The sequence below is a fragment of the Anthonomus grandis genome, chromosome 1 (assembly GCF_022605725.1).
Source record: "Anthonomus grandis grandis chromosome 1, icAntGran1.3, whole genome shotgun sequence".
Lineage (NCBI taxonomy): Eukaryota > Metazoa > Arthropoda > Insecta > Coleoptera > Curculionidae > Anthonomus > Anthonomus grandis.
In genome coordinates, this window is record NC_065546.1 from 38,593,528 (window position 1) to 38,610,092 (window position 16,565).

Genomic DNA, 16,565 nt, shown 5'->3' on the forward strand with positions numbered 1-16,565 from the left:
GTGTCTTATCTGCATTTTTAATTTAGTTGTGGCATAATACTGTGGAAATATGTCAAAACAAGGATTCCATTTTGATCATTTATACACTATAACTATTTAAGTCATATATTTGTTTGTAGTTCCGGGGACAGCGGTATGAACAACTCGTCATCATCAAACATATTTTCCAACGGGAACAGTACCGGCTCAAGCAGTTTCAACAATGACTCTTCGAATTCTGCCAATATGGGCACCAGAGAGACTGGCATAATTGAAAAACTTCTTGTATGTATCTGACTATACTATTTTAATGATATTTATAATATTTCGTTAACCTGTTTGTAGCATTCGTATGGCTTTATTCAGTGCTGCGAGCGTCAGGCCCGGCTGTTTTTCCATTTTAGCCAGTTTAGCGGCAACATTGAACACTTGAAAATCGGGGACCCGGTCGAGTTTGAAATGACCTACGATAGACGCACTGGTAAACCGATTGCCAGTGCTGTAACCAAAATCGCTCCCGAGGTTAGTATAAACAAAATTAACAACACTATCCAGATAGTTGGAACAAAGCAAAACTATTCGTGATAACTTTGCAATATAAACAAAAAATCAATAATATTCACAAGTAAAATTCGAATTTTTTTTTGTATATTTTAGGTTATGAGCGAAGAACGTGTGACAGGTACCGTTACGACAGAGGTGAGGGGCGAAGGCTCGGGGGGAGACACTATGGGAAGGATCAGCTACGAAAACAGGGGCGAGTGCTTTTTCCTGCCTTACACTAAAGACGACGTTGAAGGAAACGTGGTCTTACGGTCGGGAGACAGAGTCAGCTTTCAAATAGCCACTAATAACCGGTAAGTACACTGATTTAAAGTTAACAAGAAACCTATAAAAGTAACCAAAAAAAGAGCATATATATATATATAGTGTGTCCCACTTAAGGGTTAGCCACCCCTCTAAAATTTTTGATTCTTGACCAATTTTCAAAAACTTTTTTTTGTTGGATAGATGGTCAAAAATGGCACTTATGAGCCAAGTTCGACATTTAGAGAAAGCAGGTCATGGGCCTACTGTATTCAAGTTTGAAGTGCGAAAAATCGAGAAGTAATATTAGCGATATTTATTTTTGAAAAATGGTACTGGATTATTGTTGGACCAGTTAAAACATAAGTGTACCAAATTTGGTTATGATAGTATACAGGGTGTTGAAATAAATTGGAGTCAAATTTTTAAAAGGCGCAATAACATTCTTAATCAAATACGAATATTTTTAAAATTTTTGGCTAATTGGCATGCGTCTTGAGAACACAAAGGTTGGAAATATCCTTCAATAAACAACAATCGATCATATTATCATACTATTTTGGGCTTCACAATAATACAACTTTATTTATAAATTTTTTAGTTTTATTTCATTGTTAGGTTGCAATTCACACTTCACTAGTTACTTAATAATGTAATGTAGGCTAAGCAGCAAACACTGAAAATAATTACCTTAAGGAATTACCTAACACCAAAGATAATAATACTACTAGTATTTTATCTTTGCGAACACTCAAATTTAAAAATTAATGCCACAAAACTAAATATTAGTTCCTTCAATATGTCCTCCATTAATTCTTATACATTTTTCTATGCGTCTTCTGTTGTTTACTACCACCCTTCTTAACTGTACCCTGCTTATTTCATTACACTCTTGTCTAATGCGCTCACAAAGATCATGTAGAGTTTGCGGTCTTGATTTGTACACTTTGTTTTTAAGGGTTCCCCAAAGAAAAAAATGTAAGGGAGAAAGGTCGGGGGAACGTGCTGGCCACTGAATTAATGGACTGTTTCGTCCTATTCCACGATTCGGATAATTCTGATTTAGCCGATTCCGCACTACCACTGCATTGTGGATAGGTCACCGTCAAATTGTATGTATAAGTTTCTTGTTTCGGCTAACGGAAAATCATCGATTACGTCACTAAAATCACCTTCCAGGAATCGAAGAGAATTAAGTTCATTTAGATTTTCATTAAAGAAAAACGGCCCGATTATACGTTCGTTCAAGATACCGCACCATACGTTAATTTTATGCGAATACTGCCTTTTACATTGTATCACCCAATGGGGATTTACGTTACTCCACATTCTAATATTTTGAGATGACACAATGCTGTTTGTAGTAAATGTTGCCTCATCGGTGTATGAAATATTTTTCAAAAATGTAGGGTTAGCCAAGTACTCACCTTGTAACCACAAACAATATTCCATCCTGCGTTCTTCATCCCCGTGTTCCAAAGTGTGAAGGAATATAGGCTTGAAAGGCTTCTTGTTATTTTTCTTTAAACACCTCCATATGCAATTTTTGGAAATATTTAAGTTGGCACTAGCAACTCTAATGCTAGATTGCGGATTAGCATTAAAGTATTCAAGAATTATTTGGTTATTATTATTTGCTCGATTACGATGTAAATGAGGACGTACTCCGCCTACTGAACCAGACTGATCAAACCCGTGGTTTATTCTGGCTATTGTTGAATGGTGGATGTTTTTACCAGGATGTCTCCTGTTAAATTCCGCCGGAGCTTCACGAAATGTTCTAACTCCATCGCCAACTAGCCGCACTACTTCAACTCTTTCGTTTAAATTATAATCACCCATAATTGTTCGACAAGCAGTCAAAATAAACTAAATGCATGAAAACTTTGACAAACTGTCAGGAACATTTTCTTTCATAGCATACTTGGCTAAAATTCCCACAAAATAATTTTTAACCAGACACAATCATATCTTTGGAATTTAATAAACAAACTCATCAAAAAACAAACAAATTGAGCCCAAAATAGTATGATAATATGATCGATTGTTGTTTATTGAAGGATATTTCCAATTTTTCCAATTTGATTAAGAATGTTATTGCGCCTTTTAAAAATTTGACTCCAATTTATTTCAACACCCTGTTTACTATCATAACCAAATTTGGTACACTTATGTTTTAAGTGGCCCTGAACAATAATCCAGTACCATTTTTCAAAAATAAATATTGCTAACACTACTTCTCGATTTTTCGCACTTGGCTCATAAGTGCCATTTTTGACCATCTATCCAACAAAAAAAAGTTTTTGAAAATTGGTCAAGAATCAAAAATTTTAGAGGGGTGGCTAACCCTTAAGTGGGACACACTGTATACCTTTAATTTAAAATGTAGGCCTTTTTTCTCCCTAAATATTCCTTAATATAACTTTTTTTTTCATGACAGTTTTTAAAAAACTACACTCTTTAATGTCTAGGAATGCTATTAAACAGTTTAAATCCTACGCTAAACATACCGTCACTATTTATATTTGTAATGTACAATGTAAAAATTATTCTTACTGCTTGATCTTCTTTGGCATCTATAAATATCAAGTACAAAAATGTAACTTCATTTGTGAAATAAGGAGGCAACATATTTTTTAATTTAAAAATAAAACTGAGCAGAGAGGAGTTTTTTATTTACTATAGATTCATTAAATTAAAAGTATGCAGCATAGTTCTATGCAATATGTGTTTTTCTGTTGTAAAGTAGTATAGCTCTCATACAACAGTTTTTTAATTTTTGCAATATCTCACATTGGCCTATGTTTAGAAAATTAAATGAGTCACACAGTCGTCGAAATGAGTGGTAATTATTGGTTTGTAGATTGTAAATCTTGTAAATAGAGACCTTGTAGTTAAACCTGAACAAGAAGTCAGTTTTTTTTGCTAATTTTAGTGCAAAGATAGATTTATCCCAGGATCTAGCAATATTTTTGGCTCATTTTTGTTTAAGTTGATTTGACTTAATTTGTAGTAAATATAAATTTTGTTTTATTTTCGTGTAGTCTTAAACCAGTTTCGATCAGCCATATATTTAAGTTTTTAAAAAGCTTTATTTAATTAAACATTTAGTCATTTCAGAAATTTAATCCAAATCACAAACAAACTATAAAAGAGGATCTTCTGCAAAGATTTTGACTGTACAATGTTTAACTAAAAATGGGGTCTAATACAGACCTATCACAAACTCTTGTGAAACCTTTTTCTCAGATAATTTTTAAAACATTTTAAAACCTCACCAGAAATAGAAATACCATATCTACTTAGGCATATTTACTTTACCATATTTACATAGCCAACCTTTTTACTTTTTAAATGGGTATAAGTTAAACACTTCCAGGTACCAGAAGCAATCCCCTGTAATAAAGACATATTTATCCGTTTTAAAAAATTCCACTTGTTTCATAAAGCTAGTTTAAATGTTGTGATTGCCATTTTGATTTATGTAATATAGTCTACCAAGTGAACAATCTGACTGAGGCATTTTTTGCAAAAGAAATAGCATTCAATAATTAATGTGTGTTAATGAGAAATTGTACAAGTGCGACCCGAATCTCACAAACTAGGTCAATATATAGATCATGTGATTTCTACTACTAATAAAAAAAGAGCATGATATGGAAGATACTTCATTGTCTCATCTAGAACTAAAAGAAAATATTGAAAAATATAAACCTAAGGTATTTATTCAACATTCTAAATTAAATATACAAAAATATAAATAATGATTTTAATTAAAGAAGATGAAACGGCGTATAAAAATATATAAACACCCAGAAAGTAACGACTTTAAAACAAATTAAACTTAAAAACTCTATCAATAATAAAATAAAATCGTTGAAAAAAAATTGTATTTTAAAAATAAATAAACTTGATCCATTTATCAAAAAAGCCGCACAAAATAGAAAAAAAAAACAATGAGATAAATTTATCTTTAAATATTAATTCTACAATATGATGTACTAACCAATTGGAAATAAATGGTCTGCTAGAAAATAATGATAAGAAAATGGCAACTGTGTTGAATAAATACTTTACACAGGTGGGTATGACCATATTGAAGAAAGTGCAAAATGATGCAGCACATGACAGATGTGCATTTATGAAGCAATATTTTAATAAGCCTAAAACAAAATGCGGATCGGGACATGATAAAATTAATACGTGATTTAATTAACATAAAAGAAAACATGTAAAATATCCTGGTCGAACTGATAAATAATATTTTTACTGCAGTCGAATTTCTCTCAGAACTAAAAATTTTTAAGGGGTGGCCAATCTATAAATTTGGCTTTAAAACTCAAATAATTACAGAGCTATCCCAAGAAAAACGTATTTTTAAAAAATATGGAAACAGCTATCAAAAAAAACGCATATCATTCTTAGAAAATTATATTTCATACATTAATATCAATATGGGCTTCTTAGAAATTATAAGCGCTTCCATTGACCTAATAAACTATGTTTCAACTAACTTAGACCGGGGTAAAATCGTAACTGAAGTTTTGGTCGATTTGAGATAGGCTTTTGATATGGTGAATCACGACATACTATTGAACAAGCTAGAGGGAATGGGCTTGAGGTGACCTGCACTTTCTATGATTGGGTCATCCTTACTTATGAGAAAGCAATACGTATGTGTCAATTACCAGGAAAATAAGATATTAATATATACTTGTGATGTGCCACAGGGATCCATATTAGCCTACCTGTTGTACTCATTGTATGTCCTGAGTAGCAGGACTGGATTCCCAGTATTATACGTTTGCTGACGATACTGTGTTATTGTATACCCATAATAACTGTGATATACTATCAGCTGAAGTAACTAATGATCTTACTAAATATAAAAAATTGCTACTTTAGAATAACCTTAAAATCAATTTGGACAAAACTAAGTATATTCTTTAGCCAAAAAATTAATTAACGCCTAAATGGGATATTTTGAAAAAATCAGTAATATAAAATATTGGGGATGAGAACTACACTGGATGAGAATTTTAATTGGAGTAACGATATTGTATATATGAAAAATTAAATAATTTCTTTTACTGGAGCTTTTTACAAGTGTGAACATTTCTTAAGTAATGCAACTAAATATAAAATACATAACGCTTGTATTATTTCAATCTTGTAATATCTTGTACCAGTGTGGGAAACCTGTTTTAAACCAAATTTTCAGAAAGTTGAAGTATTATAAAATACTTAAAATTTTGTTTGATCTAGAGTATCTTATGCCTTCAAATGATATATACACATTATTAAAAATGTATTGTATTGAATCATTCTGAAATTAGAACAGGAAAAACTAATGTTTAAAATAATTATTAAGCCACAAAAGTCAAACTATATTATAGTGCATTCAAATTAAGAATTAACAACATTCGACTAAACAGTGCTAAGAAACACTATTGATACAGCGCACAGTATTGCAACTTATAGGGAAATCAGGACAAAAATGATTATCACTAGATAAAAATTAAACTAACCACTTTTAAATTTTTATTTATACATGGACATTTTAACCAATAACATTAAATCATATTTTAAACAAAAAAGTGCATTGGGGTTTCTATACAGGGTGAAACAAATCAGGACAAAAATCATTATTCAACTATAAGTTAAAGTAACCATTTTTTTGGTTTTATTTATACATGGACACTTTTACCAACAACCTATCAAATTATAGTTTGAATAGGAATTGATGTCTTTATACAGGGTGAAACAAATCAAGACAAAAATCATTATCTAATTAAAGTTAAAGTAACCAATTTTTTGGTTTTATTTATATATGAATACTTTTATCAACAACCTATCAAATTATACATAGTTTGAATAGAAATTGGTGTCTTTATACAGGGTGAAAAGAAGTTATTTACAACACTAAACATCTTCGGGTACATTATCATTTTCTAATAGTAACGAATCTGTTTCTATATGATCATTTAAATATTCTACAATATCCATATCCCACGTTATGGGTTTGTTTTGTTTTTTTGACAGATTTCTAAGATAAGCCAAGTTAGGGTCGGAAGTTATCAAAAGGGTTCTAATGAGGTCTGTATTGCTTTGAATTCTTGATACTTTTCGAGTGTGATGTAAACGAATTTTTCTAAATTCTTTGTGTCTGGCTTCGAGAGCATCTTCTGCCAGCTGCCCTACAGGGAGTTCAAAAAAGCTAATAATTTCGCAACCGTGCGGTAAAATTTTATGAACAGTACTAGGCATGTAGTACCATTCATACAAATTTAAATAAATGCTCCTAGTATCAATAAGTAAGGCTGAAATTTAGGTACGATAATCTTAGAACCTGAAGAAAGTACTACTAAAATTAATTGAAATTTTTTAATTAGAGTTGAGTCGATACCTGTTATTTCAGAGCTAATTTCTACGTTTTTAAAAAATGTCCTGGCAGTATTTTCATCATTTGCAGAACCATACCCGGGCTTTGGCTTATCGACAATTAATCCCAATTTGTCTTTAAATTCTAACTGAATTTTTTTTTTGTATTTTCAAAAATTTCCTTACTTTCCCCACCTTTTACTTGCCACGTTTTTAATTGTAAGCGATAGGCGATGTGCAATACACACTCAAAAAAACGAATCCAGCAATGAAGTGTCGATAGGCCAAAGCGATAGTTTTCAGCATTTGGTGTTCTTTGAAGCACTGAGTCCTGGTTCATTTGCCTTGGTGTGGCTCCACAAATAATGCACCTGGATGTAGAACAGGTTTCTGAAACGATATTGGCCACACTACCGTCAAACATAGTGAATAACATTTCGTAAGAAATATTTACATTTTTTTCTGAAATAAAAAGATGGTAATTATTAAGATTAGTTATTAATGACTCAATTTCGCCATGAACGGTTCGAACAACATCTGAAGTTTCTTTTGTAAATTTAAATGCAATTGGTCGACAATACATTGTTGATGATGAACGTGGGTTAGACCATATACTTTTTCCATTTTCATTATCAATTAATCTAAGAGGAACTAATGCGACAAGAAACATATACTCATCTGTTGACAAACTATCTTCAAATTTTTGCTTATTAAGACTATGCTCCGAGCTACCGTCAAACCCCCATTTACAAATTAATTTAAAATTTTTGTCAGAATGTATTATAATATCCCGAATTTTTAAAATACTCTCTGTAGTTTTATTTAGAAGCTCTTGAAGATTAACTTCAGCTGAAGTGTCAGTCACAATAATTTGCAAGGGTAAAAATGCTTTTTTACATTCAAATAGAGTGCGATAGCTCGGAAAACAGTTTGTATGCAAAGAATTAATCTTAGAACGCAGTATGTTATATCTCTCAACCGAAAGGTTTAAGTCGTGGTAAAGTGCTAAGGCGTCTTCAGGTGTTAATTTTTTTACCTCTGAAGGAATTTCCTTTCGTTGAGAATTAATCCTCTGCAAAATATATTTCTTCTGGCGTATAATTTGTCAACAACTCTTGTATTCTGCGCAATTTGGTTCTTTTTGATGCAGCTTCAAAAGGTACATGCGGTCTTCCACGACTAGGTAGGTCTTGGTTGAGGATCCACTTCCATGTCAGTTGCTTCAGTTGGAATATTTGGTTGAAGATAGGGTAAATGAAGAGTGCTTTGTAACCATGTCGAATGTTTTTTAAGAAAAGCATCTCGGCGTCTTCCACAATTGTTCTACATTCTTTCTAACGAAACAGAAAATAGCTTGCTGCTATTTAGCAGCTTTGCTTCAATGTTAGTTTAACAAACATTATTCCTGATGCCTTTTTATTTTTTTCGCAACTTAGCCATTTTTCATACAGGATTGTATTAGGTATGGTTTTTTCTAAAAAACAAAAATTCCGCATTATTTCGCAAAAAGTGATGGGTGTCATTTAAAAGCAAACACTTTGGAGGATTGATCCTAAAAATTTTATGAAAAACTTGAAACTACTTTTTGTAAATCTTGATGAAAGTGAGAAAAAGGGTGTTTTAACACTTTTAATTATATATCTGCAAAAGGCTTAACATGAAAATGATAACTTACCTTCGAAAATGTTGTTCATACTTAAGTGTACAAATTAAAAATATATTAACTTTAAAACACTAGTGCACACTACAAACATTTTATTTTAAACTAAACTTCTAAAAATAACCACAAATCTTTATCGGTATAAAATGTTTTTATTATCCAAAAATTTCTGAATAAAAAAAGTTAAAGGTACCTGCCTTATCTTACTTGGGTATTTTGCTAAACATAACACCAAGAATGTTTTAAAAATTAAATGCTTTATTTGTGCATTTTTGTCCATTGCTTGCAACACTGTGCAGTGGTGCAAACTTACAATGAACTGTCTTACTCAAATAAAACAGGAATTGTCTTTAAATTTGTTAAAAAACTTAAACAGACCTTTAATGATTAAATTTATAAATATATTAGAAAATGGAATATTTAAAATTAATCTAATTTGTACTCTTATACTATACCCAGATTAAACAAAAAGTAGTTTCGGTTCCAATGATAGTGAAAATGCTTCACTTGTTTGGAACCGTTCAGAAATTTTTTCATGTATTGAAGCATTTTAACGTACACATAAAAACTACTTAGGGATCTAGATGTAAGGAAAACTACGACTGTAATGTTGATATTTATTTTGTAAATTAATATCAAATTTTTTTTTGTATTGACGCCATTTTGAAGTTTGCAAAATGAGCTAGGGACAAAAAAGTAGTATTCAAAAGATAAGAGGGGGAGACAATTAAGAGCCGCACTGTATATGTATTTCAGATTGCTCTTTCTTTTTATTCACAATATTTCAGTGCATTTTTTAAATAATCAACCGGAGATAAAACGGTAAAGGCTATGAATCAAACGAGGTTTATGAGCTTTCCCAGCAATCATTAACATAATGAAAATCTCTATCACAATATTTTGAAGTACTGAAATCCACAAAGTATAAATTAAATATCATTCTTATCATTTCTTAAATTCATCTTAATGTTATTAATGTTAATTAAGAACTAATTGGTAAATATTTGTTAATTACAGCAGGAGGTGTAAAAATATTATTTTGTGATGTATACAGGATGTCTGGTATACGTTACAAATGTCAGACAGGTTATCACCCGGTATCTTGGTTGTCGTTGACTTTCGGACTAGGAAAATTTAACTTAACTAATTTTTTTTTCTGAAAAGGAATCTCCTGTGAAATTATTTATGAGACACCCTGTATACAATAAATATAAATATAATTTGGTCATATTGTTTAAACTTTGCCTTTTTGAATTTACCTTACCTTATATAATTTACCTGTTTGCAATCTCTTGGCTAAAATTATAGCTAAATGTACGCCGTAAAGTTAACGCCATATACATCTGCAACCTTAAACAAAATTAATTTCTTTTAGGGGTAATTTGGGAGCATGTCACGTAAGACTGGAAAACCCAAAGCATCCGGTAAAGTATCAAGGAGTCGTTTGCTCCCTGAAAGACAGTTTCGGCTTTATCGAGCGCGCCGACGTGGTAAAAGAGATATTTTTCCATTTCTCCGAGGCGAAAACCAAAGAAGAGCTCCGATTGGGCGACGACGTGGAGTACATTATACAAACGAGAAATGTATGACACTTTTTTGGTTTGGGACATAACTTGTAAAATTTCTCTTAAGGGTGATTCTTTTCAGGGCAAAGAGGTCGCGTGTAATATAACAAAACTGCCACCCGGTACCGTCATTTTTGAGGATCTGAAGCCGGATACTTTGAAGGGGCAGGTGACCAAAGCGATTGATAAAAGCCCCAAGACTGCTAATGAACCCTTGCCGGGGCGTATCACTTATAAGGTGTCGGATTCTAAGGAGATTAGGGAGATATCGTTCAGTGAAAAAGATCAGATGGGAGATTTTACGCTAAGGTAACGGTTATTATGTAGTTATGTATTTTGAGTTAAGTTAATATGAAATTTCAGATATGGGGATTGGGTGAAGTTCCAAATTGCCACAGATAGGAGAGATGCTCTGGACCGAGCCACCCATATTGTTTTATTAGATGAAAGTTTTGCAGCTTCGGGGGAGAAGAGGGAACAAGGGGTTGTAGCATCGCTAAAAGAAGGTAAATCATCTACTGAATATATATATTTTGCTTTAATTATTATACTATTCATCTATTGAGTCTGTAGCAAAAGAATGTTAAGAATGCAATAGTTGGGTTCAACCGAGTTGCCAATTTGAGCTATATTATGCATATTTATCTTATTCTATTTGAATCTTAAAAGAAGAAAAATAGGACTGACAACAGTGCTTTTTTTTAACGTTTAACAATGAACTTTTACCAATATATATAGCGAGAGCCGTAACATTTTTAATAGGTTATAAGGAAAAAAATAGACCCACTGGCGTCCCACTGGGAATTACCCATAAATTATGGTATATGTAGGTTATTATATTAGTTTAATTATCTATTTATTAGTATAATATAATAGTTTTAAATAGTTGTAATTTTAAATAGTTGTAACCCTTTTTTGTATTTAACAGTTATATCTTAAAGGGCTAATTTGATAACAGTAGGGAAACCAAACATGTTTTAATTTAATTATTTGTGATATATATTCATATTGGTAAATGATTTGGGGACGGTTATTATCAGTAATATGGGGCATTTAAAAAATAAAGTTTTGAAAAGTCAGTCTCGTGAGGCTATTGCAAATGTAATAAGAATTGGTGATAAGGAATTAATGCTTTTAAGCTACACTTAAAAAACTATGTATTGTGGAGCAGGGCCATCTACTATAATTAAAATTAGAAAAAAAGATCAACATCGTCGTGAGTTTGACCCTACAGAGCCTTTATCGACTCCAGGAAAAACACGTAAGAGATTATCAGTACTGACAAAATTGATGATGTTGGCGTTATAAGAAGTTAGAATTTTGAGAAATTTTATACAGAATATAAAGTAATACCAACTTTAGGAAAGATGCTGGCAAAATTAAGGAGGAAATTGAATTTCCATATGAAAAAGACTCACTGCAGAAGATTATTAAAAAGTAAAATGGATTTTATTGGAGAAGATTTCAAAAGCGGCGCAAAATTTTAATGGAATATTCGGAATAGCAGAAAACATTAGTTCGAGTGGTCGCTACATTGTAGTTTATGCTGAAAACTCAGTTATAAAAGAGGATAATGAAGAAACTGATGCTAGCTCTGATGAGTTAGACGATTGGGAAGAAGACTGACTAAGAAACAATGAAATTTTTTTTGTGTTTATTGTTTTTTGTTTATTAATATAAATTTAAGTAAAATTACTAGGTATTTGTATAATTATACATATATAATATTTGTTATGTATAAAGTCTTTTAAGTTAGATTATAGTGTTTTATTCTTGGTTATAAAAATAAAAAAAACCAGGTAAGTAGAAAGTAAAAAGGTAAAATATTCAATATTTTTTTAATTGATAGTGTGCGCAACTGAACATCCCTCAAGAGACCAAGTTCAAAATGGGTTTTTTTACAGTATTTATGGCCTTCCGCCTTTCGTCGCGGTTACAGTTACCGCAGATGAATAGTAGAGTAAGGGCGACAAATATGGAGTAGGTCAGTAATATGGAATAGTTGTAAACCAGAAAAAGTAGCAAGCGCCCTCTATTATTTGCACGTTGAAAGTGTCGAAGTGCATTCATCTAAGGTCTTTTTTCGATCGGTCCGTCTCTAGTTTGTTTTGTTGGCTCACCATGGACAGTCGTTTTTTTTGTGGCATCATAAAAGTTTTGCAGATCTTGCTGTTTCCGTGTGTTAGCGATAAAATACTTATTTTTTATTCAAACTGTTGTGCATTTGTGACAGTTCAAACATCATAGTTTACAATAGTTTTTAGGTAAGTTTTTTTTTTAACATAGAAATATTTTTTTAGAATATTATAAGATTAGGTTATGAGAGTCACTAATATGGAATTTTTTGAGCCACAAATATGGAATAGTATTCCATATTAGTATCCCATTAAGAATTTTAAATAGTGATATTTTGTTGCTATAAAAGCATTTCTAAATTTGCTTCTATACTAAATAATATATCAATAACAATTATTGTAACTAAAAAAGCAAAAAAAGTAATAAACAGAAGAGAGGCCATTGTAAACTTATTAAATCTTGTGCTTGTACTCTGCGTTAGAAACCTCAATTTTTATATGATGAAATAGAACTATGTGATTTTTTTAAATTTCAGTATGGCGTCAAAAGGTAGTCGAAAAAGAAAATGTTACGAAAAAAATGATATGATATCAATTTGTGATGTTAAGGAACAGAAAATGGGGTACCTGCAGGCAGCCAAAACTTATAATGTTCCCAGAACAACCCTTTTTAGACACTGTCAGAAAAACGAAGATCCAGATATCTCTGCTGAAACAAAACTAGGTCGACCAACAGTGCTTACAAAAGAACTAGAAGATGAACTTATAAGGTACTAACTTCATATGGAAAGTAAGTATTTTGGTTTAACCAGAAACGACATAAGGAATATGGCATATCAGCTTGCTGTTAAAAATAATCTGCCAAATCCTTTTGGCAAAGAAATAGCTGGAAAAGGCTGGCTTAGGCTGTTTATGAGACGGCACTCAGATACATTGTCATTTAGAACACCTACTGGCACATCTTTTGCTAGAGCCAAGGGCTTTTCTAAAGAAAACGTTCAGTCATTTTTTACTATCTTAACGAATTAATATGGAAAACATAACTATTCAGCAGACCGCGTTTTCAACGTTGACGAGAGAGGTCTCTCTATAGTGCCTTCAAAGATACCAGAAATAATTGTACGTAAAGGTAAACGACAAATTGGTAGCATGATTCCGCAGAACAAGGTTCACTAATTACAGTAGTATTTTGTATTAGTACAGGGGGCAATTTTGTTCCACCCTTAGTTATATTCCCCAGAAAAACCTTAAGCCCGCAGCTTACAAAGGGGGCTCCACCTGGGACAAAATTCGAATGTCATCCATCAGGGTGGATACAAAATAACATTTTTACAAAATGGTTTGAACACTTTGTAGCGACAGTAAAGCCTACACCTGAATCTCCAGTTATGCTCGTATTAGACGGTCATAACTCGCATACTCGCAATGTCATTAATATGGCCAGAGAAAATAATGTTACGATTGTGTGCTTACCGCCACATTCAACACATAAACTTCAGCCCCTTGACAAATCTTTTATGGGACAATTCAAAGCTCATTACAGTGAGGAGATAAGAACGTGGGTACGACAAAATGCCAGACCTGTAACTGCATTTGATGTGATGGAAATTTTCGGCACAGCTTATTTAAGAGTTCAGCGTGGTGAGATTGCTGTTAATGGTTTTAAAGCCACCGGAATGTTTCCCCTTAATCCAAATGTCTTTCGTGAATCTGATTTTCTTGCCTCTGAAACTATCGAAAAAGATGAAGTTGATGCTGTTGTCCCTCTTCCAGTATCTCAAGATACTGAAAATCCGATGCCACCAACAAATATTGTAACTCCTGAGATGGTCTCGCCTGTCCCAATCGTTTGTAAAAAAAAACAGCAACTTAGGACGAAAAGCAGGGAAAGCTGCCGTAATAACTGCGTCACCTTACAAAACAGAATTGGAATCATCCGCAAAAGCATCTGTTTGAACTACATCAAAACTTCAAGTTAAAAAACAAATTGGTCAGAGTAAAACAAGCTTGACTGATTCCGATACTCCCAGCACGTCAACAGCCATCTCATCAAGAAGTCAAGCTAAGCGTAAGACAAAAAATTTGGGATACAGTTCAGAAAAATCAAGTAGCTCTTCTGAAGAAGACTTTGTGGCAGATGGTTCATTATGTACTGACGAAAATGGTGAAAAAGTTTCGGATGTTTCTGATAATCCAGAGTGCTTGTTTTGTGGTGGAAAATTTTTGGAAAGCAAAATTCCGAGAAACAGTGGATACAGTGCAAATCCTGCAAGTCATGGTGTCATTTGCAATGTACCTCATATGTATCTGGCATTTATATTTGCGATTTCTGCCAATAGATTTAGAATTTAGTTTAGTTTTCTAAGTATTCCATATTTGTGACCCTATTTTTAAAAAAAGGGAAATATTAATATTTTGGTTTTTTTATTACGATTTTTGAATCGATTTTATTTAAGTTTTTTACAAATACAAGTTATAATAGCTTAATATAATATGTTTTTTAATTACTTTTAATATTTTTGTGTTAAAAAAATAAAAAAGTTCTTATAATTTTGCAGTTTAAAAAAAATTAATCCATATTTGTCGCCCTTACTCTACTTATATAGATTTTAAATATTATAATTTATTTAGCTTTATCTCAGATTAATTTATCATTTGTATCTTCCTTGTGTTAATAAAACAATGCTATATAAAGCTCAGCTTCTGACTTGAAGTTTTATCCGGACTCACAAATAACAATTTTTCCGTAAAGGGCTGATGTCAAACGCGACACTATTAATGCTGAACCCTCTGTTTGTCCAAATGAAAGAACATTTAAAAACATTTAAAAGAATCGTGAAAATCGAGCGGCATAGTCCCACAGTAAAATTGCATGAGGTAGCTGATGTCTTGAATATGGTATATATATCATACCATTATGAATAAATTTTCCCGTATTAATGAAATGTTTAAATTAATGTAATTTTTAACAATTTACAGTAGTTTGACACTTCAATTAATAGCCAGGTTTTTTCTAGCTGAACTTTATTTAAAACTTCTTTTAACACAAAAAGTCATTCATAATTCTTTAAGATACTGATTGTTAATCCAGGTTAAAATAAAAACTGTAAATCTACACTATCATTTAATGTCTTTAATGTATTACTTATGGTGACATATTTTGCCTTAAGGGCATCATCAAATCTGTAAAAGTAACCTCATTTTTTTTCCCAAATTATAAAACTTAAAAAGAACACATACCGGACGTTCAACACAACATTCACAAGATAGATTAATGTTCTATGAAGGTTTCGAAATTTCCTGGCGGGGATATGGCCGCGGCATATTTGGCATCATCATATTCCTTAGTCTGTTACTTACATGTATGTATGTATTATTTTAGGTGTATCCTACCTAAGTGTTTTTATCGTTTAAAGAGTTTATTGATTTGTCTATATGTATTTTTTAATTATTGGCATGTTGTAAATTTTCTCAACTGTTAAATTTAGTCAATTAGTATTTTTGCTTATCTAATAAATTTATTTATTTTCTAAATTAGGCAGCATATAGCCACTTCTGTTTAACGTTGCTTTGTGATTTTTATAATCATTTTGTTGGCAAATAAAGAATTTTTTTTATTTGCCAACAAAATGAGTTTTTAGTAAAAACTGGATGGATTCTGTCATCTATAAAAGAATAAAATACATACAAATCACAGATTATTCACTTCAGATTGGACATTCTAAGGGTTATGTTAAAATAATAATAATATATGACACTTGTTATTACCCAAGACACGGTACTACATGTAAATTATTGGTATACAGGGTTTTACAAAATATGAAGCTGATCCTTAAGGGTGTTAATTCTTAGGTCTTTTTAAGAAGAAAAGGTCAAATCAAGCTATGTCCTAAACTCCTTGACTTTTGAGCTACAGAACGTTAAGAACAAAATCGTTTTTTCAGCATAACTATAGTAATTTCCTAGATATGTTTATGGAATTTAACACACGCCCTTTGAATACCAACAGCCATTTTTTTATGTAGAAAGACTTTTTGTAGAAGAAATATGGTTGAGGGCTGTGATTTTTAAAAAGAAAATAAAATTCTTAAAGATGAA

General features: G+C 31.8%; 1 protein-coding gene across 2 annotated transcripts in view; it reads left to right on the top strand.

The window, feature by feature from the left end:
* The window catches only part of LOC126745594 (cold shock domain-containing protein E1), an 80,722-nt gene that overhangs the window by 30,358 nt on the left and 33,799 nt on the right, over positions 1-16,565 (top strand). The window contains exons 4-9 of one of the 2 annotated variants that reach the window (XM_050453514.1): positions 120-264; positions 325-501; positions 637-836; positions 10,203-10,410; positions 10,460-10,701; positions 10,756-10,898. In XM_050453514.1, the coding sequence (XP_050309471.1) occupies positions 120-264; positions 325-501; positions 637-836; positions 10,203-10,410; positions 10,460-10,701; positions 10,756-10,898 (1,115 nt within the window). The remainder of the gene's footprint in view (positions 1-119; positions 265-324; positions 502-636; positions 837-10,202; positions 10,411-10,459; positions 10,702-10,755; positions 10,899-16,565) is intronic. The other variant, XM_050453525.1, reaches the window with a different exon arrangement.